This window comes from Anguilla rostrata, chromosome 6, assembly GCF_018555375.3.
Source record: "Anguilla rostrata isolate EN2019 chromosome 6, ASM1855537v3, whole genome shotgun sequence".
Classification (NCBI taxonomy): domain Eukaryota; kingdom Metazoa; phylum Chordata; class Actinopteri; order Anguilliformes; family Anguillidae; genus Anguilla; species Anguilla rostrata.
In genome coordinates this window covers 21,998,682-22,019,887 of record NC_057938.1, presented here as the reverse complement: position 1 = coordinate 22,019,887, position 21,206 = coordinate 21,998,682, and the positions used below count along the sequence as shown (strand labels likewise).

The window sequence follows — 21,206 nt, the reverse complement described above, 5'->3', positions numbered from 1 at the left end:
AGTCTCCCTCTATCAAAAGCCAGATAGGAACAACTCCAAACTGGCAAAGCAAAATGTTTATTGACAAACCATCGGCATCTATCAAAAATGACTGACTGATTGGTGTGTACAAATAATGCAGTGTTCAATAATTCACCAGTAGGCTAAATAATTGGTTTTATAATTGACTGTTAAATTCAACAAAAGAAAAATGTAAATTCAAAACATTTATGAACATAAATCAGGAATGCACGGTCAGTTAGTTGTTCTGGCTTTATACAGACACAACATGTTATTATTAACAACATATTTCCCTAGCATAAAAGACAGAAATCTAAATTTATATGCAATAAAATATCTCTCTCTCTCTCTCTCTCTCTCTCTCTCTCTCACTCTCTCTTTCTCCCCTACTTATTTTTTTAAGTGACTATTGACTCATTGTTATAGATAACTGCGATAATGACATTACCATGTCACGTCAGCATTCGTTATAAATAAATAAATTCGCACGACATCCGCTATGAGCGTGGTGTTTTAAATTCTCTATCCACTACGCTACGTACACCAGTGCGCAAACATCCCAGAGTGCTGTGCGTTTCTACATAGCTAGCCATCTTGTCGAGTGAGAGAGGGAGGGAAGCAGTTTGTGAATTTCAGTTCCCTGGGAGTCTGTGAAAAAGAAGAGAACCAGTCTTGGAAAGCTGAACCACACAGATTCCCTATCTTTCGTATCATAACGGGAGTTAGAGGATATACAAGGAGTAAAGGCTTAAGATATACGTGTCTTTCAGGATGTCTTATATGCATGTTCTCAGACAGAAAAAGTGGTAGCTAGCTAGCAGGCTAATACCGAAGAGTGGTGGAGAGCGGGCCCGCCAGCTGAAGTAGCTAGCTGTAGCAACTGCGGAGCTGTAGCTAGCTAGGTAGCCTGTTATCTGCGACAGCGGCCTGCTGGCAACTCCGGAGCCGGGACACAATCTGGCAGAGCAGGCCGGCTTTGACGGATCAGAGGAAAGGGAAAAAGCTGTCAGGAGGAAACGGATCAGTTTGGAAGGAACTGGATCTCCCGAGTTCGCAAGGTTTGGTCTTGTATTTTTTTTAAATATATTTTTTGCTAAGTCAGAAAATGCAACAGGAGAGAAGAGGGAAGGAGATGACGTAGCTACAATCTTCTCGCTAACAGTTAAAAACTGTGAAATTGTTACCATATATTTTACGTCAGCATTTTTGTACAACTTGGAGAAGTCTGTCCGCTTATTACAGAGGATATATTCCATAGGTTTTCAAAATGTCTAAAATGCCGGCGAAAAAGAAGAGCTGTTTCCAAATCACTAGCGTGACACAGGCTCAGGTAGCGGCAAGCAGCATCACTGACGACACCGAGAGTCTGGACGATCCAGACGAATCACGGACCGAGGACGTGTCATCGGAAATATTCGATGTATCCCGGGCCGATTATGAACCGGAGATGTGTGACATTAGTTCATCAGAAGAAACCTTAAATAACGTAGTGGAGACGGAGACGCATATACCTCAAGATGGGCAGCTACCGACAGTATCGGGTCCTCCGAACGGGGGTTTTGCTTATAGAAATGTAGGGGTGGCAGGTGTAGCTCTTGTCAATCAGCATGTTGTGGGCGCCTCAGGTCCAACGGGCCAGCTCCCTACCACCGTAGCCGGAGTTACACAGCACCCTGCACCGGTCGCCTCTGGTGGTGTCAGTAATGCGTCAGTGACCGCGGCCCAGCCCACCGCAGCCGTCAGCTCGGTCAGTTCAACAACGACCTCTACCACCAGTTGCAGTTCACGTTTCAGGGTCATCAAACTTGATCACGGTACAGGGGAGCCCTTCAGAAGGGGCAGGTGGACTTGCATGGAGTTCTACGAGCGAGACTCTGAAGGCTCCGTCATCACCAGGACTGTGGATAGCATTCGACACGCCAACGCCTTGGACCACAGCGCGGACAGGGACAGCGGGCTCGGAGCGACGGGAGGCTCGGTGGCAGCCCCCACCACGCTCTCCGGACCGGGGCCCGACCCCGCTGCCTCGGACTGCGCCTACGCCAGCGGCCCTCACCTGCACCCGGAGCCCCTGCCGCAGAGTTACTGCGCGGGGCCTCAGGCCCACGCCGGAGCCTTCCAGCCGGCCGGCTACCCCGCCGTCCCCAGCAGTATAGCGGTGACCATTCAGGCCCAAGGCGCCGTTCAGCCAATGGCGCCTCAGAGCCTCGTTCCCCCCGGGACCAATGGCGTGCACCCGAGCCTTTCCCTGCAGCACGTGCAGAAATCTCCCAGCATGCCTTCTGCCGGTCAGGCCCAGCAGTTTGGGTATTCGGCCCAGCAGCAGCAGCACCAGCAGTTTCTCTCTGGTCAGCTGCTGGGCCAACCCTCGCTGGCTCCCCCAGGACAGGCGGAGTACAGGCCGCAGCACCTGCCCGCCCAGACCCTCTCCGTGGGGCAGCCGGTCAGCCAGGGCCCGTCTCCGGTCATGACACCCGCCACCGGGGTGGCCCCAGGCCTCGGGCCCCAGCCCGGGGACGGGTCGGGGCTCCCCGCCCCCCAGGGTCTCCTGCAGCAGCCCGGGGGCAGCGGGATGGCGTCCGCTCTGTATCAGCCCCCGGGGGCGTCCGCGGGGGGGCCCCACGCGGCGGTCTCTGGCGTCCAGAGCGCGGGGGCGTCTGCAGGCGGGCCCGGCGCTCAGGCGGGCGTGCCGAACCACGTCCCCGCTCCTGCGGCGCAGTCCCCGCTGAGCCAGTCCCAGGGGCCCCGCGCCGTTGTGGCCCCTGGGCCGCCGGGTGTCGCGACCGGCCTCGGCCAGGGAGAGAACGCTCGCAGGAAGTCGGACACGCCGCCTCAGCCCCTCGCCGTCTCCGGGAAGGACCTGATCAAACCGCTAATCCCAGAAGGCCTTGCGCTTGGCACACCTACCGTGAACAGCCTGTTTGGAATACCCATCAACATCGACGGGGACGAGGATGGGTAAGGCTGTGCTTTCGTCTGTCTGTTTATCTGTTAATTTAGTTTGGATTGGGCTAAAGTACGCACTTTTACTAATAGATGCCATGTGTATTTGAGCCTGGATTGTAGCATGTAAAAGCATTCCTGAAAACACTTATCAGTGTGCTCCTTAATGGAAACAAATTAAACTAAGAATCTGGCATCAGTAGCATACACTGTAAACTTACCAGTATGAACATATCTTCACACCCCCATCCTCATACTTATGCACTTCCAGTACCCCTCTCCGCAAATAGGAGGGACTGTCACAGGAAGGCAGTCTTAGCCGTTTTCTGAAATTTATGACATTTATTTCTATTAATCTTTATTAGTTTACATTTGCAATATTGACTGTCCCGGTAAGTTGTCCCTTTGCTGATATCTCAGTCTCACAATTTTCTGAAAGTGACGTCCCCTGTTTTAGGTTTATTTGGAAATTAGCCTTGTTATTTTTGCAACCTGTTTGAAGCAGATCCGAACAGAAGTGGGCTGTTGACAGAGATGTCAATTTAAGAGCGCAGTTACGTGGTATGAGCTGGTGTCTTGCCAAAGGCCTTCATACATCAGTTTGTTTACACTTGTAAAAATGTTTGGTTACTGTAAAAATAGTTTCTACTTGTGCAGCGTTGTTTGTACTTTTAACACACATTCACTTTCGCAAACAATGGGACTTCTGTGTGAGTGTGAATGGATGTTACATTGTTTCTGTTTAAAGCATTTTGAACTGCACTACAAGAAAAGTGGTATACAGAAAGATATTATAACGGTGACTGTAGTCACTACCTGGTGGGTATAGAGAAAGTTGTACCATGGGCTAGACATTCTAAGCATTGGTTACCTGATTTATAATTATACTTAAGAACATAAAGCATGTTCATTTATATTGCTTTCTCTTCTGGCTGTAAAGTTATATTTAGGAAGACCTAAGCTTGTGAGTTAAAAGGTGTACTTCACCACAAGATTTGTCTTGACAAATGAAACCTTAAAACTAGCTCTTAGAATATGATTCTGCCAGCAGGAAAACCACAGGCTACCAGCCTTGGTCGCTAATGTTAATTTACTGGCTGCTAGATCTGGTAATCATATAAGCTGTTTTAACTGAGCAAGGTGTATAGCTGGCTTGCTGTAATAAGTCAATTTCATATTCATTTATCTTTTCTTTTTTAAAATTATGTTCATACGTCTGTAAGGGGTTTGAATACTTTACTCAGCCTAAACTGAAGATTAGTTCAAGAGGGCCTCCATTTGTGGGTAAGGGGACTACATATCCTGGCTCCTTTAGGCTGTTCTGCCATCTCGACATGCATTACATTGTAAGAGGAACCTAAGCAGGTTAAAGGGGCCCCCCTTTATGAGCGGGGCGTGTCTCCGTACTTTAAGCAATTAGCGTTCCCACAGCACAGCGCGTTTTAGCACTGTTTGCTTTTCAAGTGAAAGAGCCGTGCCTCAAGGTAAGGTAAGGGTAAGGCTGTTTTTTTAAAATTTCTGAACCGAGAACAGGTAAACAACTAAATCCCCTTTCCTTGAGTGGGGGGTGTTATGGTAGCGTAGTTTTTTTTCTGAAGAGAAAGGCCCCCCGGCCTCCTCGACGTTTCTCCCGTGCTCTGGCTTGAAAGGGGAAGGGGGCGGGGGGCCCACGGTCGGCCATCGCTGGCACTCAGGAAGGAAATATAGCGTTTGGCGTTTCTCATTACCACTTCAAAAAAATTGCTGGAACCGTGGCCCTCGTCGAGAAAACATCCATATCCTCCTCCCCCAGCATCGCTCTCCTCCTCCCAGCAGAAACTTCACATCCCTTCTGGGGTTGAGCTTTCTAGATAAGTCTTCCATAATGGGTTCTTTGTTGCATTTCGGTCCCCTGCCCTACATTACTCTCTTTTTTTACATGTTTTTTTTTTGCTTTCCTCTGTTTTCTAATTGCAGTCGTCATCATTCATTCTCCCTAATGTTGTATTCGGGTCTTAAAATGACAGGCTTCTGTCTGACTCCAGAAATGAATTTGTATCTTGTATTATAAATATAAATAGTTATAAATATTATATATTTATGACCGTTTCTCAGGCGTTGATCTGTTCCTTTTAGAGCACAACAGCTTCACACCTGAGAAACAGTTTCTTGCAGTGTTAAAACCAACATGCAATACAAAACAACACTGTGCTGTGTGAGACTTGAAATGATAAAACTTGCTTTCTCGAAAGTGCATCTGCAAATAGAAGCTTGTAATTCTGGGGAAATGTTGCGCGTGTGTGGGTCGTTGTATGTCGTGGCTGACCACAGGACACTGTTGGTTTTGCCTGACCTGCACAGCGTCGGTAGACAGAGGCCAGGCTTCCACGAGCTGTTGCGGCAGTGCCCCCTTGCTGCCTACTGGGGAACTGCAGCTTACCAGTTATTATTAATACCACTACTACTACTAACAATAATAATGATGATAAACCTTATTTATAAAGCATGTTTCATACATGAAAATGCAGCTCAAACAAGTGCTGTACAAATGTATCACTGAAGAAAGCATTAATGAAATGTTGATGGCCAGGATACGGGCTTCTCCTTCACAGAACAGTGACTGTGATGTGTGGTAAAGGTCACTGATTTATGAGTAAGTGAGAGGAGCGCACGCACTTCAGCGCGTGGGCGGGGCAGAGCAGAGCAGCGGTGACTCGGACGCGCGTGGCGCCGTCGTTAGGGAACCGGGCCCGTCGCTCGGAGGTCGCGGGGTTCACTTCCTCGCTGCGCCCTGGAGCGAGACTCTTTAACCTGAATTGCCTCGGTGAAAATACAGCGTTTGTGTAAATGGATCGTGTTTTAAAAGTTTAGTCTTATGAGGTGCTCTCGTTTGAGAGCGCCAGAATGTCGACGCAAACGAGAGTGAAGGAAGCGCTCGGTTTCAGTTCGTGCGCAGGTAGTGACACATTCGATGTGCGCTGCCTAGGTGTAAAGATAAAAACGCACGCGTTTGCTACGGATGGATCCTCTTTGATGTGCACTTTTTTTCGAAAGGAAATTTAAAGTGTTGTTCTGCAGAATTAGTTCTCTCAACAGAACTGCACACAAAATGCATGCTTGCATTCTAACGGCTTCAGTGCATTTTTATGACTGATGTGAGTCAGGTGGGACAAAAAAAAAAACTTAATTATGATATCTAATATTGTCAGCCTTCTTCATGCAGGTTTTATTGTGCTCTACAGACAAGGGGTTCTTCGTGTGGACGGTCAAGTTCTTGCACCTCTGTGTGGAGTGCCGGCTGCCCTGCATGTGATGTGTGTTATTCTGTGTTTTGCGGCATTTGTAATACGGCCCTCTGTGATTTCGACCATCGTCTGTAGCGCACACTGGAGGGCCGTCCAGTCCTGTCGGTAGAAAGCAAAGCGCTTTGCGGATCCGTAAGGCCGTCTTCCCCCTTCGGGGGGGGCGGGCGCCCCCCGTCCCCGGAGCGGAGAGAGCGAGGCCGGTTAAGAGCTTCCCTCAGGCTCGCACCCGTCATAAATCTCCGGGGTCTCTGGGGTGCCGACCCGGGATGGGTTTAGCCTTTTAGCGGGTAATTGGTGAGGCCAGCGTACGGACGTGAACCTTATCCATTATGGGCTTAATGGGCTCGCTCTCTCGCTGCAAGGCGCTTTATGAACGCGGTCTCCCGCCGCATCTGGGTCCCGGGGCCTGTTCCAGCTCTGTGAAGTCACGGTCGTTCCAGCTCTGTGAAGTCACAGGCGTTTCAGCTCTGTGAAGTTGCGGGCGTTTCAGCTCTGAAGTCACGGGCGTTTCAGCTCTGTGAAGTCACGGACGTTTCAGCTCTGTGAAGTCACAGACGTTTCAGCTCTGTGAAGTCACAGACGTTTCAGCTCTGTGAAGTCACGAGCGTTTCAGCTCTGTGAAGTCGCGGACGTTTCAGCTCTGTGAAGTCACGGGCGTTTCAGCTCTGTGAAGTCACGGGCGTTTCAGCTCTGTGAAGTCACGGTCGTTCCAGCTCTGTGAAGTCACGGACGTTTCAGCTCTGTGAAGTCGCGGACGTTCCAGCTCTGTGAAGTCGCGGGCGTTCCAGCTCTGTGAAGTCGCGGGCGTTCCAGCTCTGTGAAGTCCGCGTTCAGCTCTGAAGCGCTTCGTCTGTGAAGTCCAGGGTTCAGCTCTGTGAAGTCACGGCGTTTCAGCTCTGTGAAGTCGCGGGCGTTTCAGCTCTGTGAAGTCGGGTCGTTTCAGCTCTGTGAAGTCGCGGGCGTTCCAGCTCTGTGAAGTCGTGGGCGTTCGTGATTTTGGAGGGCGTGGGGAGCAGTCGCTCTCGGTGATGTCAGCGATGCGGTCCCATCTGAAGCCGCGCAGCTCTGTGGCACGGAGCGTAACGTCGAGCGCGCTCGGGTGTCGCACGGCCACGAGCTCCGCAGCTATGGCCGCGTCCCTTTGGCGAGACGCACGCTGGGAACTGCGTCACCGGCCTGCAGCTTGATCTACTGCACAGCGCTGGCCAACGGATCGATATCACTTACCGTGCGGCCCAGCTTCAAATGTACAAGTTCCTTCACAAGAACTTTCATGAATTTGAAGTACTAGAACGACTAACATAAATTTATGCTGATTTATTATACTAATTATGGTATATTATACTTTATTATATTAATGAATAAATCTGTACTGATGTAAATCAAAACATTGTCTGAAGAGGGAATTCTGACACAGACGCACAGAAAGGTCTTAACGCGCAGGGGAATGTGTCCAAACAAAGTTGTGTAAGAGGGCCCTTGGCTCCGTTTTCGTCGGATCGTCTGTTTGCGGTGAGCGCTCTCCTCCTGGATCCGAGCGACCGGCGTGTCGCCGTGACCCAGATCCGGTTTGCCGCTCGGCTCTGCCGTGTCAGAGCGGGACTTTCAGTTCCTGCCTCGCGAGTCGCTGGCACGCGGGACAGGAAATGACACGGCCGGTAAATCACGCCGCCTCCCCCTCGCCTGTTCTCCATTGCGACGAGGCCGCTGCCTTCCAGCCCTCAGCGCCGACGCAGAGCAGCCACTGCAGCGCCCAGCTTTACCCTGTACCACTTTCAGGAATCCTATTACTACTCTGTACCACTTTCAGGAATCCTATTACTACTCTGTACCACTGTTAGGAATCCTATTACTACTCTGTACCACTGTTAGGAATCCTGTTACCACTCTGTACCACTTTCAGGAATCCTATTACTACTCTGTACCACTGTTAGGAATCCTGTTGCCACTCTGTACCACTTTCAGGAATCCTGTTACCACTCTGTACCACTTTCAGGAATCCTATTACTACTCTGTACCACTTTCAGGAATCCTATTACTACTCTGTACCACTGTTAGGAATCCTGTTACCACTCTGTACCACTGTTAGGAATCCTGTTACCACTCTGTACCACTTTCAGGAATCCTATTACTACTCTGTACCACTTTCAGGAATCCTATTACTACTCTGTACCACTTTCAGGAATCCTGTTGCCACTCTGTACCACTTTTAGGAATCCTGTTGCCACTCTGTACCACTTTTAGGAATCCTGTTGCCACTCTGTACCACTTTCAGGAATCCTGTTGCCACTCTGTACCACTTTTAGGAATCCTGTTGCCACTCTGTACCACTTTTAGGAATCGTATTACTAATCTGTACCACTTTTAGGAATCCTGTTGCCACTCTGTACCACTTTTAGGAATCCTGTTGCCACTCTGTACCACTTTTAGGAATCCTGTTACCACTCTGTACCACTTTTAGGAATCCTGTTGCCACTCTGTACCACTTTTAGGAATCCTGTTGCCACTCTGTACCACTTTTAGGAATCCTGTTGCCACTCTGTACCACTTTCAGGAATCCTGTTGCCACTCTGTACCACTTTCAGGAATCCTATTGCCACCCTGTACCACTTTCAGGAATCCTATTACCACTCTGTACCACTTTCAGGTATCATATTACCACTCTGTACCACTTTCAGGTATCCTATTACCACTCTGTACCACTTTCAGGACTCCTGTTTTACCACTCTGTACCACTTTCAGGTATCCTATTACCACTCTGTACCACTTTCAGGACTCCTGTTTTACCACTCTGTACCACTTTCAGGAATCTTATTGCCACTCTGTACCACTTTTAGGAATCCTGTTTTACCACTCTGTACCACTTTCAGGAATCCTGTTGCCACTCTGTACCACTTTTAGGAATCCTGTTTTACCACTCTGTACCACTTTCGGGAATCCTGTTGCCACTCTGTACCACTTTTAGGAATCCAGTTACCACCCTGCACAACTTTTAGGTGAAGTAAATCAATCTGCTGGAATGCGAAGGTGCGGTTTTCACAGGTGCACAAACAGAATGGAGCGTGAAGTTTTGAATGTGTTGCAAAGGCCTCAGAACGGAGCGTCTCCATGGTGATGCGGACTTCCGGGCTCTGCTCCTTCGTCGATATCGCGGGACCCGGACGGGCCTTTCTGCTCGACGGGCCGCATTTCGGCAATCCGCGTGCGTTTGAGAGGGGCAGCGTGAACGCGGGCGTGTGTCATCAGTCCACCGACTCGCTCTCACACAGTCTGCGGGGAGTCTGTGCGGTCTGTGCCTGTCCTAAGCACAGCTTTATCACTGCAGGGAGTCTGTGCCTGTCCTAAGCACAGCTTTATCACTGCAGAGAGTCTGTGTGGCGTGTGCCTGTCCTAAGCACAGCTTTATCACTGCGGGGAGCCTGTGCGGTCTGTGCCTGTCCTAAGCACAGCTTTATCACTGCGGGGAGTTTGTGCGGTCTGTGCCTGTCCTAAGCACAGCTTTATCACTGCAGAGAGTCTGTGCAGCCTGTGCCTGTCCTAAGCACAGCTTTATCACTGCGGGGAGTTTGTGCCTGTCCTAAGCACAGCTTTATCACTGCAGGGATTCTGCAGCCTGTGCCTGTCGTAAGCACAGCTTTATCACTGCAGGGATTCTGCAGCCTGTGCCTGTCCTAAGCACAGCTTTATCACTGCGGGGAGTTTGTGCGGTCTGTGCCTGTCCTAAGCACAGCTTTATCACTGCGGGGAGCCTGTGCGGTCTGTGCCTGTCTTAAGCACAGCTTTATCACTGCGGGGAGCCTGTGCGGTCTGTGCCTGTCTTAAGCACAGCTTTATCACTGCGGGGAGTTTGTGCGGTCTGTGCCTGTCCTAAGCACAGCTTTTTCACTGCGGGGAGTTTGTGGACCAGGGTTTTGTATGCGGAAGTCTTTTTCAAGCCAGGGAATTTACCATCTGTAAGGTATGCATGGTAAGCCTGGATTTACCACTGCAGGTTACTGCTGGATAACACCCTAACTTTCCAGTATTTTTCTTGTGAATATTATTAATGCTATTATTGTTCTGCTTGTGAATATATGGGTCTACATTTATTTGTATGTCAAGACCAAAGCCTAATTGTCATACCAGTTCATTTCAACATTTCCCCTCATTTTTCAGCCTACACTATATTTCAAGACCATAAGTTATTTGTCCTAGCAGTGTCTGCCCAATTTCCTGAACAGTTCTTGAACATGTTACAGTTTTGGACAGTTGCCTGGATATAGAGTTTGGAATTTTTTTCTTTCCAAGAAATGGACTGTTTTTGTCCTCACATCCTTATGTCTGTTTGTGTGCACATGTCTGTGTGTGCGACTGTCTATGTGCCTGTCTGTGTGCCTGTGTGCGTGTCTGTGTGTGTGTGTGTGTGTGTGTGTGTGTGTGTGTGTGTGTGTGTGTGTGTGTGTCTGTGTGTGTGCCTGTCTGTGTGTGTGTCTGTCTATGTGCCTGTCTGTGTGTGTGACTGTCTGTGTGTGTGTGTGTGTCTGTGTGTGTGCATGTCTGTTTGTGCGCACATGTCTCTGTGTGTCTGCCTATGTGTGTGTCTGTCTATGTGCCTGTCTGTGTGTGTGTGTGTGTGCGCCTGTCTCTCTGTGTGTGTCTGTGTGTGTGTGTGCCTGTCTGTGTGTATGTGTGTGTGTGTGTGTGTGTGTGTGTGTGGTGTGTGTGTGTGTGTGTGTGTGTGTGTCTGTCTATGTGCCTGTGTGTGTGTGTGTGCCTGTCTCTGTGTGTGTGGGTATGTGTTTCTCCATGGTGAAGCCCGCAGGGCGGGGTGGCAGACCCCGCGTAGGCTGCGGGCAGGCCGTTTTGGCGGCTGTAGGCTGCGGGCGGGCCGCTGCCCGTGCCCCCCGAGGGGTGGGGGAGCCCCGCGGTACGCGCGGCAGGCAGAACGCGGGCGGCTGGGGGGGGCGCTCTGAATGGCTGCGATTGTCAGACGTCCCTCCCCTGCGCTCCATCACAGGGAGCTCTGTCATAGCCCACCCCCCAAACTCACCCCCCTCCCCTTCTATAGGGATATCACGCAGCCGATAACCCCTCTCGTACGGCCAGATGATTACAGGGCTGAGGCCGCTTCTGAGCCCTCGCCCAGCGCATCGATGTCCACACGGAGGGAAAAGCGCAGTGAAGATTTAAGAGCCGCCAAAGTCTTCCTTTTTCGTCACAGTCTAAGGGGGAATCTGATCAGAGAGCCCAGAAAACTTTGGGGGGGGTAGTCTGAGCTGTTGGTAAACTGCACTGAGAAAATGAATAGATCTCTGTCGAGTGCTACAATGCTGTAGCACAGTCATGGTTATGGTATCAAAAGCATCTGCAGGAAGTATGAAAATAGGCATGTTAAATGCAATTTATATTATCTATTTGCAAAGTTAAAGTTATAATGGAGAGCTACACTCAATTATAGTTTATAACTTTAGTTTTTCTAAAAGAGTTCAGTTGATGGCTGTAGAAGACAATTCATCCAGGAGTAAGCATACCATAATATTCTCCTTTCGGTCACGCATTACATTTGGTATTTAACAGGTTTATTGTTGTTACCCCCCCCCTCCCCGGCCCCCCCCCAGCCCCCCGGCCTTGTCTCCTGACTGGGCCAGAGGTGGAATATCCAGGTTGAATGCTTTTGGAGTTCACCCTCTTTACCTTTCAGGAATGTTGGAAATGTATACCATCCAGAGCGACTTACAAAGCTTCATTCATTCATTTTATCTTACATATAGTACATTTGTACACAATGTACATTTGTACACAGACTTTACTTAAGCAAGTCAGGTTGTTCAAGGTTACAATGGCGCTGGCCCAGCTTGAACCCGCATCCTTGAAAGCCCGGTCCTACGCTGTCGTCTATCTACGTACGTCGGCCGCCTCGTTTTCCAACCGAGAAGGCCAAAAGCGAACCTCTTTTTTTTTTTTTTCAGCGGTCCCGATGTTACATATCGGGGGGGGAACAAACAAGCGGCCTTGTTTTGAGTTGAGCCATGCAAATTCAATTAATTTCCGTATTGCATAACGCGCCGTTCCGGGAGGCATAGGCCTCTCTCCGGTTTCACTTTGGGGGGGGGAAAAAAAACATCACATCTGTCGACGGCGCGTTTGGCGTGTTCCCTCCCGGGCGCTCCTCCCGGAGTCCTGACTTGGCATAAAAAATGGCCGCCGAGCACAAAGCGCTCGGTTGGAACAAACGGGAATTGGTCCCAGGTGAGAGATCCGTCTCCGCGACGTGACCGAAGCTAGGCCATAAAGAAAGTGCTTCTCCCTGCTTCTCTCTGGGTCACCGGGGCAACCTTTGGTTTTTTTTTTTTTTTTTTTTTTTTTTTTTTTTTCCATGCCTAAAAAATCTTTTGTTTTTGTTTTTTTTTTGGTTCCATGGGACCTTTCTCGTACATTAAATAAAACTGCAGTCATATTTCTCAACTGTAGTATTTTCACTGTTGGTTATATATATATTTTTCTTTTTGCTCTGGAAAGTCATGTGATTGTGATGGCAAGGAGGAGACCTGGTGGCTGCTATTGAACGTCGCTGCATGAAATGACGTACGTTTACATCGGTGCAATCTGATCGGCCTGAGTTCAAGTTCGCCCTGTCACCGGTGCCTTAAATGGCTGTCGTCGCTTCGTTAATGATTGACGTGTAACAATGCTAACAATTTGTTAAAAAAAAAAACAAAGAAAAGAAACGACAGCCAAACGAGCTGGACGACTTCGAACTCTCAGGTTTGTCGTTCGTCGCGCATCCCGAGGTCATTCGGTCAAGGTTGAGCGGATTCCGTTCGCCTTTCGAAGCGTTCGGCTGCCGCCGGTTACGGTCGCAGGCATCGAACGAAAGCCTTTTTTTTTTCGGGAGCCTTCTTTGCTTTGTTTTATCGACGGGCCCTTTGGATCCTGTAATTGCGGAATAATAGTCGCGTACATCTGGCAGCGGAATGCCTGAGCTCGGTCCCGCTCGAGCTGAACTCCCAGAGAAGGCAAACTCGGCTTTTAGAGGGGCCCTGGTCTTTTTTTTTTTTGGAGGGGGGGTGGGGGGGTGGGAGGTGTCGGAGCACGTTTCCTGCTTTCAGTTCCAGAGGAAGAAACGGAGGGAGCTCGGTGGCGCGATGTTTCCCGCCGTCCAATCAGCCGACTCCGAGCGCTGGGCGTGCTACGGCGGCGGTCCGGCAGCTCTGACGGGCGAGCGGAGGCTCTCCCTTCCGAGCGACCTTTCGCTTGGTCAGTGTGGGACAGGCGCGAATGGAAAGAGTTTACGCGAGAGTCCTGCCTGACAGAATGACTTGGGGGGGCGGACGTTCTGTGAAGTTTCTGTCCAGAGGGTGCTCTCTCTTCAGCTTTGAACAAACTGAGGGGCCTCATTTGGTGAAAGCCCCTGGGCATTTACCACTATCTTTTGCAGCCTTTTTATCTTAGGAGTGACCCCACAGTGCAGTGCAGGGCAGTGGCAAGGCTAGCTGGTAAGTGGTCTGGCCGTTCGGAGCTAATTGGGAAAGACACTGAATCTGGCAACCCTCCGAAGCAGAATTTACAGGACGCTTGGTGAGGAGTGCAGCTTGGATCCCTCTTACAAATCCCACCCCCCCAAACGCCTGCTTATAAAAGTTTATAGATGTGGGACTGGCTAATGCGGTACAGGGGGAGTTAATTTTAGGCCAGGCCAATTGGAAGGCCTGAGTAGCATCTTCCCCATTACTGTAATTGAGACCTGAAAGCTTGTTCTTATACCAAGTCAGCTAGTGCTTTCCGACTGCATGAAGTAGATGCAAACTAATCAGCCCTGAATAGTTTCTGAAAACACTCACACACCCCCGCTCAGTGGGCCTGGCGGTGGGAAGGAAGCCATCGCCCGGTTCAGTTTAGGGTAGCTGGAATTTCTGAGAAATTTTTTCCATTTCGGAGATAATGTCAGGAGCAGTTCTCTTCCTGTGATTTTGACAGTTGATAGTGATCATGAACCCAAGGTGTACTATACCCAGTGCTAGTCTAAACCTTCGAGGACCATTTTTGAATTCTTAAATGAACTTTGTTTTTAAGGAACATTTTAATGTTTATTTTAAAATGTTTTGGGCACGTGTATTTTATTCATGTATTTTGTGACTGTTGAGATTTACGGGGTTTGGAAAACAGACCCCTCACACCGAAAAAACGTCAAACTCATTGTTCAAATAATGCCTCACTGTCGAGAGGTTACATTCATTCACACCTTCAGACGGCGAGCTTACTAATGTAAATGTATAGTTTTAATGCAGGGTCTTAAACTTTCTCAAATGATGAAACACTTTAACAAGGATTGGAATATTGACTTTTAGCAACAAGTGCTCTCGTTTTTTTTTCCAAATCGTTTACGCAATGACGAAGGTGCGTAAGTGTGTTTCTTATAACCGCGTTTCCTTGTAGTGCTAGTAGTGACATCATGCTCCCTTTCTGTGTGCTGGTGTTTTGGTATTCAGGACCCCTGTTATGTAAGAAGAGTTCAGGGGGGCACGCGCTGCAGTGACTGTGGGACTGATAAGGCCGTTAAAGGACGGAGTGTAGCACAGTTGGGGAAGGAACTGGGCTTGTAACCGAAAGGTCGCAGGTTCGATTCCCGGGTAAGGACACTGCCGTTGTACCCTTGAGCAAGGTACTTAACCTGCATTGCTTCAGTATATATCCAGCTGTATAAATGGATGCAATGTAAATGCTATGTGAAAAAAGTTGTGTAAGTCGCTCTGAATAAGAGCGTCTGCTAAATGCCTGCAATGTAATGTAATGTAAAGCCGAATATGAGGGCTGGCGGTGTGTGCGCCTGCGTAAGTAAGCGCCGGTGCCACGAAAAGGTCGCGAAAAGGAGGGAGCGCCTGCAGGCGACTCGCGGGCGATAGTTTATTCGACGCGTTTGTGGTTTACAGTCGCTGGTTTTTCTTCAGTCGCATTATTATGCTCGCGGGCTATCTTTCCTCTTTTTTTTTTTTTTAAACGCGGAGTGCGGATTTGGCGATTTCTGAAAATGGCCTCGGAGGTTCCGGTAAGCGCTGTCGATTGCCCGTAATGACTCAACGGCTGCCGAGTCAGAGCCGGAAAAACTCACAAAATTGTGAAATAAGGGGTTGCGTACTCTGAGCCAAAATGGTGTCATGTACCTGTCATTCATGCTGTTGGGTAAAGGATATGTGCTAAGATGAGATGTGCTGGAGAATGGCTTTTTGACAGGCAGTTGTTGTGGCTTGCTCACTCTTGCACTGGAGTCGTTTGTGACTCATGCGCACAAACTTACCACCCTGCTCCCCCAGCCCCGTCCCCCCCGTCCCCGTCCCTCCCCTTTCCTGTCGGAGCATCTGTCACCAGTCGAGCGCCACAGAGTCTCGTTTTGATGTTTTCTCAAGCGCCCCGGCCCGTCGGGGCTATCGCCGGTGACCTCTGACCCCCGGTGCGTGTTGTCACATCCTGTTTTGCTGCTCGGCCTGACGGGAGGTGGCGGGGGCGGGGCTCGAAACGCACTCCCGGCGCTTCTGCGTTTCCATGGCCGGTTGAAATAATCCCCTGATTCGCTTATTATTCAGGTCCCGACGCCTCTGATTCAGGGGCGGCTGGAGAGGGTTCTGTGAAGAAAGAGAGGATGCCTGCACTGTAGGCTACCCGGGCTCTAATACCCTTAAGACCCAATGGAGGCCAATAGTACGGCCAGTTTTCATTCTTCCCCTCCAATCAGGACTGATTTTAACCTGGGACACCAGGTGAGTGGCCAGTCTCTGTCCAATCAGCAGAAAGAGTCAATCAGTAAAATTTAGTGTTCAAATGTACTGTATGTAAAAAATATATTCCTAAAATGGAAACCCCTTATTTTATTATATTAGGTAAAATGGGCCCACTGCCATAATTAGCGATGACTCACTGAATACTGCTCCTTTTTGCTCATCAGATTAAAGCGTATATTTTTGTTCTAGATAAGCAAAAAAAAAACACTTAAAGTTGAACACCAGGGAAGTTTGAGATATGACAAGTGTGCAGAAAATAGATTATATAGTTCTTCTGTGAATGACTTATACTTGGTACATGCAGCACATTTTAGGAAGAGGTGTGTAAATCTTATCATGGGGAATGTACGTACGTGCGCGTGTGTGTGTGTGTGTGTGTGTGTGTGTAGGCCCATATCCACAGAGGTGTTTTGTTGTCAGGGTTTGAGTCACTGTCCATCTTCTACCTTCGACTGAAAAGGCCACAGTCTTAAACCGCACCTCTGCTTAAGAAACTCTTAACACCAAGCACCTTCTGGGTTGAGCACCCCTATGCTTACTGAAGCTGACCTTAAAGCCCTCAGGCTGCTTACGACACTACATCCTCAAACTCCCCCTTGTCCTTGCAGTGACACGAACGCTTCGTTCTCGCTTTGCGCAATGGTTCCTGCTGTCAGTCGCGACTGTAACAACCCCCCCCCCCCCCGTCCTTTCTGCGTGCTTGCCGTCGCTGCGGACGCCACGGCCTGCTAACGGACTAAAACATGAGGGGCGGATGTGCGAAGCGCTCAAAACTCGAGGTAGAGCGACTTCCTGTCTGCCGGAGGAGGGCACAGATCTGAGGCCTGCTTTCGCTTCCCGGGCCTCAACTGAAGAAGCAGCAGCAGCAGCAGCAGCAGACGCGCGGACTGAGCGCGTGCGGCCCCTTCGCCGCCCCTCCGCCCCTCTTCGGCGGAAGGTGGGCGCCCGCTGCGTCCCAAGGAGCGGACGGCGCCGGTCACCCCCCCCCCCTCCACCCCCTCTGATCATTGCCGGGCGGGTTCGCTTCCGCGCCCGGCGACCGCGTGCCGTCCGGCTCCGAAGGAAAACGGCGCGATCCTGGAGGTCCGGGGTCTTCAGGTTTTGAATTCTGACCTCACTTCCTGTGGGTGGTACCGTTTGGTCTGGATCCCAGGCGCCGCCCCTGCAGTGTCCGGAAAGCGTGCATTGCCAGCATTATCTCTCAAGTCATTGCCGCTTCCGTAAAGAGCACCGCCATCGTAATTCATCATAAGAAGCAGGCTAACGGGCTAACTGGACCGCTGGTTTATCATAAGAAGCAGGCTAACGGGCTAACTGGACCGCTGGTTTATCATAAGAAGCAGGCTAACGGGCTAACTGGACCGCTGGTTTATCATAAGAAGCAGGCTAACGGGCTAACTGGACCGCTGGTTTATCATAAGAAGCAGGCTAACGGGCTAACTGGACCGCTGGTTTATCATAAGAAGCAGGCTAACGGGCTAACTGGACCGCTGGTTTATCATAAGAAGCAGGCTAATGGGCTAACTGACCGCTGGTTTATGAGCAAAGCGCATGAACCTTCAGAATTTGGGCCGCCTTATCTCACTCAGGAAAAGCGCAGGCTTCGCGGTGCCGTAAGGTCACGAGCCTGACCGCACGGGACGGGTCGCGTTTGACCCCTCGTGCTTAGTCGCGGGCTCAATCCTGTCCCGCAATTGGCCGAGCCCCTGCCCCCGCCCCCTAGCTTCGCTCCCCGCCCACATTTGTCTGATGGCGAAAAGCTTTTATCGCCATGAGAGAGAGGCGTGCTTACCCTCCAGGTCTTCGCCAGGCAGCCCGTAGACTACCAGGTGAATTTAAGGGTTCCCTGTCGCTGGCTGAACACGAAACCTTCGCTCACGCTGGACGCACTTTCACACCCCTTTCAGGGCTCGGTTAAGCTTTTAGTAGAAAGGTACGTTTTGAACTCGAAAGCTTCAAAATTGAAGCATTTGTTTTCCGTGACTGCGTTTTTTTTGACCGTTCTGGGATTCAACGTTCACGGTGTCCCCCAGAACCCCCCACCCCCTCACCCCCCCCGCAGCGAAATCCTGAGTGGAAGGCAAGCCGCCGCACGTCCCCGTGAAGGGGCTCTCCCCTCTCCGCCGCGGCGCGCTCGCAGGTGACCCGCCGCCGGGAGGCACATTCCTCGACCTATTTTTCGGGCTGCGGAGGCGAGTGATGAACGGGGGCCGGATGACGCAGTCTGGTTTTTTTGCGGCTGGGATCGCCCCTGAGCCCCGAGGGCTTCTGTGCAGGACCGTCGGGGGGGCCTGGAGTTTCAGTTCCCGACCCACAACTGTTCGCTTTCCCCACCTTCGGGTAGAGAGAATCCTCCCCACGTTCGGTTCTTAAACAGACTGTCCTTTGCGAGTGGTGTGGCGCAAAGGCCATTTTCAAATATGCGTTTGTTTCACAATTATTCGAGCTGAAATGAATGAAGATCTTTCCCTCGGCGACTTCCTGTTACTCATTTCTCTTGCATGCGAGAGTGCAGAAATCACGCATTGCAGTCAGGGAAAATGAGGAAGCAGGGGAAAAAGGAAAATAATGAATTGTCAGAAATGTAACTAAGCGTTCCGCGCGGCATAACAGCTCAATGCACGCAGCCCAACAGTGCGCGCATGTCAACAGTATGCCGCGTATGCCGCATGGCAGGTTTATATGAATTCATAATAAAAACAGAACTGAAGACAGCTGTCGGCACGATTTTGCCTCTTCCCCCCGACTTCTCATTCCCGAGTGACCTCATGTGCGGGAGACGCCCTGGATCGGAGGGAGCTTACGAGCTTACGCATTTCGCACTCGACCCTTCGCCGTTTACGATTTTGCAGAGAGGCAGACGGAACGCATTTAGGTTTTTTGGCAGGACTCGGGGACTCGCGATCCGCGTTTCTGAGAACGGGGCCCTCTGAGAGAGAGAGAGAGAGAGAGAGAGAGAGAGAGCCGGTCGGGCGGCCGGCCAGCTGGAGCGCGGCGCCGTCGTCGTTGTTCGACGCCCGTTCCCGCCTCTTCGTGGGTCCGTAGGCCGCCGAAGCTCGCTTTGAGATTTTAAATTCGGGGCGCGCGCCGCAGAGGCCCCGGAACGTTCCGGAAAGCGGAGCGGGTCGTCGCGTCTCTCGGCGGCCCTGGGGCTCGTACGCTCGAGCCCTCGCTCAAAAGTGGAGAGGGTCTCCGGGTGGGTCCCTCCCTTTCTGGCCACCTTTTGCATTGACCGTAAAAACTGATGTAAAAACAGCAGCTTACTCTCCAAAGCTTCTCTCGAGGAAACTGTTAGCGTCCTCCTGCGCGTTTGTTAGCCTCGCTTTTTTTGGGTGGGGTGGGTGGGGGGGTTAATGAAGGCAGCTTTGCTCGGTTGCGCAATATCTGGTATTTTCCAAGAACCGCGAAAGGTTCAGTGGAGGGGGGGTCGGGGGGGGGGGTGGGTGGGGGCGGGGGGGAGAAAAAATGCACAGCCCCGCGCTGCGTCTGGCTGTGAGGTAATCGCATGCCTTGCCAGGAACTCGAGGAAAAAGGCGGTCTGCTTCGAGTTAAGACGTCGGAGCGCGCGATAAATCAACCGGGCGAGCGGAGCCCCCCGTGACCCCCGCTGCGCGCGGCGCGGGCCTGAGAGGGGCGGCGCTTTTCCTGTCGCTCGCCCGCGCTCCGGCCCCCCGCGCCGAACACTCTGTACCCGCTCCGGAGGCCCCCGCCGTCGGGGGCAAGCCGTGTCGCGCGAGGTAACGCCGACCGCGCGGAGGAGCGCCTTCGCCGCTAACGCGCTGCGGCATGCGGGACAGGCGGCTGGGGGCGGCACACGAAAAGTCCCCGCCTCCCCGCAAATTAGGAGACACTTAAGCGGGGATGCAAGATACCGAAAAAAAAAAAAAGAATTTGACAAGGGAAAAAAGGCTTTTAATTTGCTGCTTACAGTGAAAATGAGTTGCAGTGAGAGTGTTATTTTGAAGTCCAGCTGAACGGTTGAGGAAAACTGTTTGCGTACATACGGGTTGCCTGGTTGCCTGGTGAACGTAATGGAGATTGTGAGTATAGAGTTGGGGGTATAGTTCTGTTCGCTGAAACATTCAGGCCTTCCACAGCACTGCCCCAACAGAGACACACTGTCTTAGTTACCAGCCACTCTGTTTATTAGAGATTGTGTAACATCTGCTCCCCTCTCTCTTTCTTCCTTCCCCCCTCTCTCACACTGAAAAAGACCCTCCCTCCCACGCACACACACACACAGGCACATGCACATGCACACACACATGCATGCAGGCGCACATACCCACACACACTCTCTCTTTTACTCTGTTACTCTGTCTTTGTTTCTCTATCCCTCGCTTCCTCTCTCTCTTATACACACACTGTTTATGTCTCTCTCTCTACAACTGTCATTCACTCTCAGTCTTTCTTTCCATCTCTATCTCCTCAGTCATGTTATGGGAGTCAGAATTACTCTGTGATGTTCAGGGTATGACAGTCAGATTTACTCTGTGATGTTCAGGGTGTGGGAGTCCAGAACCTCTCTTTCATGTTCAGGGTATGACAGTCAGAATTACTCTGTGGTGTTCAGGGTATGACAGTCAGAATTACTCTGTGGTGTTCAGGGTATGACAGTCAGAATTACTCTGTGGTGTTCAGGGCATGAGAGTCAGAATCACTCTGTGGTGTTCAGGGTATGACAGTCAGAATTACTCTGTGGTGTTCAGGGTATGAGAGTCAGAAATCACCCTGTGATGTTCAGGGTATGACAGTCAGAATTACTCTGGTGTTCAGGGTATGACAGTCAGAAATCACCCTGTGATGTTCAGGGTATGAAAGTCTGAATCACTCTTTCGGCCATAAAATTTCTCTCGCAAAACAACTTTTTTTTTTTTTTTACCACAGTAATCCACAGGTCACAGGGTTCTTAGGTAAGCCTTGCCCCAACCCTGGGCAATCGCCACAAACAGAAGAGACGTCTGAGAAAGTTTCCGGCAGAATCAAACGTAACCGAGCTAAGCTTGCAGAATGTTCTGGAAGTGTCGCGGGGGCACGGGGGCCGCGGCCAGAGCAGCTGACGCCGTGTCATGCGGCCGATTTACAGCTTTGAGGCCCGAGGCGCCGTCGCACGTAATTTCTTTATTTTTCCGAGATTTAAATAAATATCTGGTCTCTAAACGGAAGTTGTTTCAAAATGCAGAACGTCCTTCGCGGCACTTGTGAAAAGCGAAAGGGGACCGAA

The 21,206-nt window shown here is 50.7% G+C and overlaps 1 protein-coding gene across 1 annotated transcript in view; it reads left to right on the top strand.

Moving 5' to 3' along the window:
- The first annotated feature begins 555 nt into the window (after window positions 1–555).
- The window catches only part of LOC135256821 (TSC22 domain family protein 2-like), a 39,649-nt gene continuing 18,998 nt past the window's right edge, over window positions 556–21,206 (top strand). The window contains exon 1 of the mRNA XM_064339003.1: window positions 556–2,958. Coding sequence (XP_064195073.1) covers window positions 1,268–2,958 — 1,691 coding nt within the window. The 5' untranslated portion in view covers window positions 556–1,267. The remainder of the gene's footprint in view (window positions 2,959–21,206) is intronic.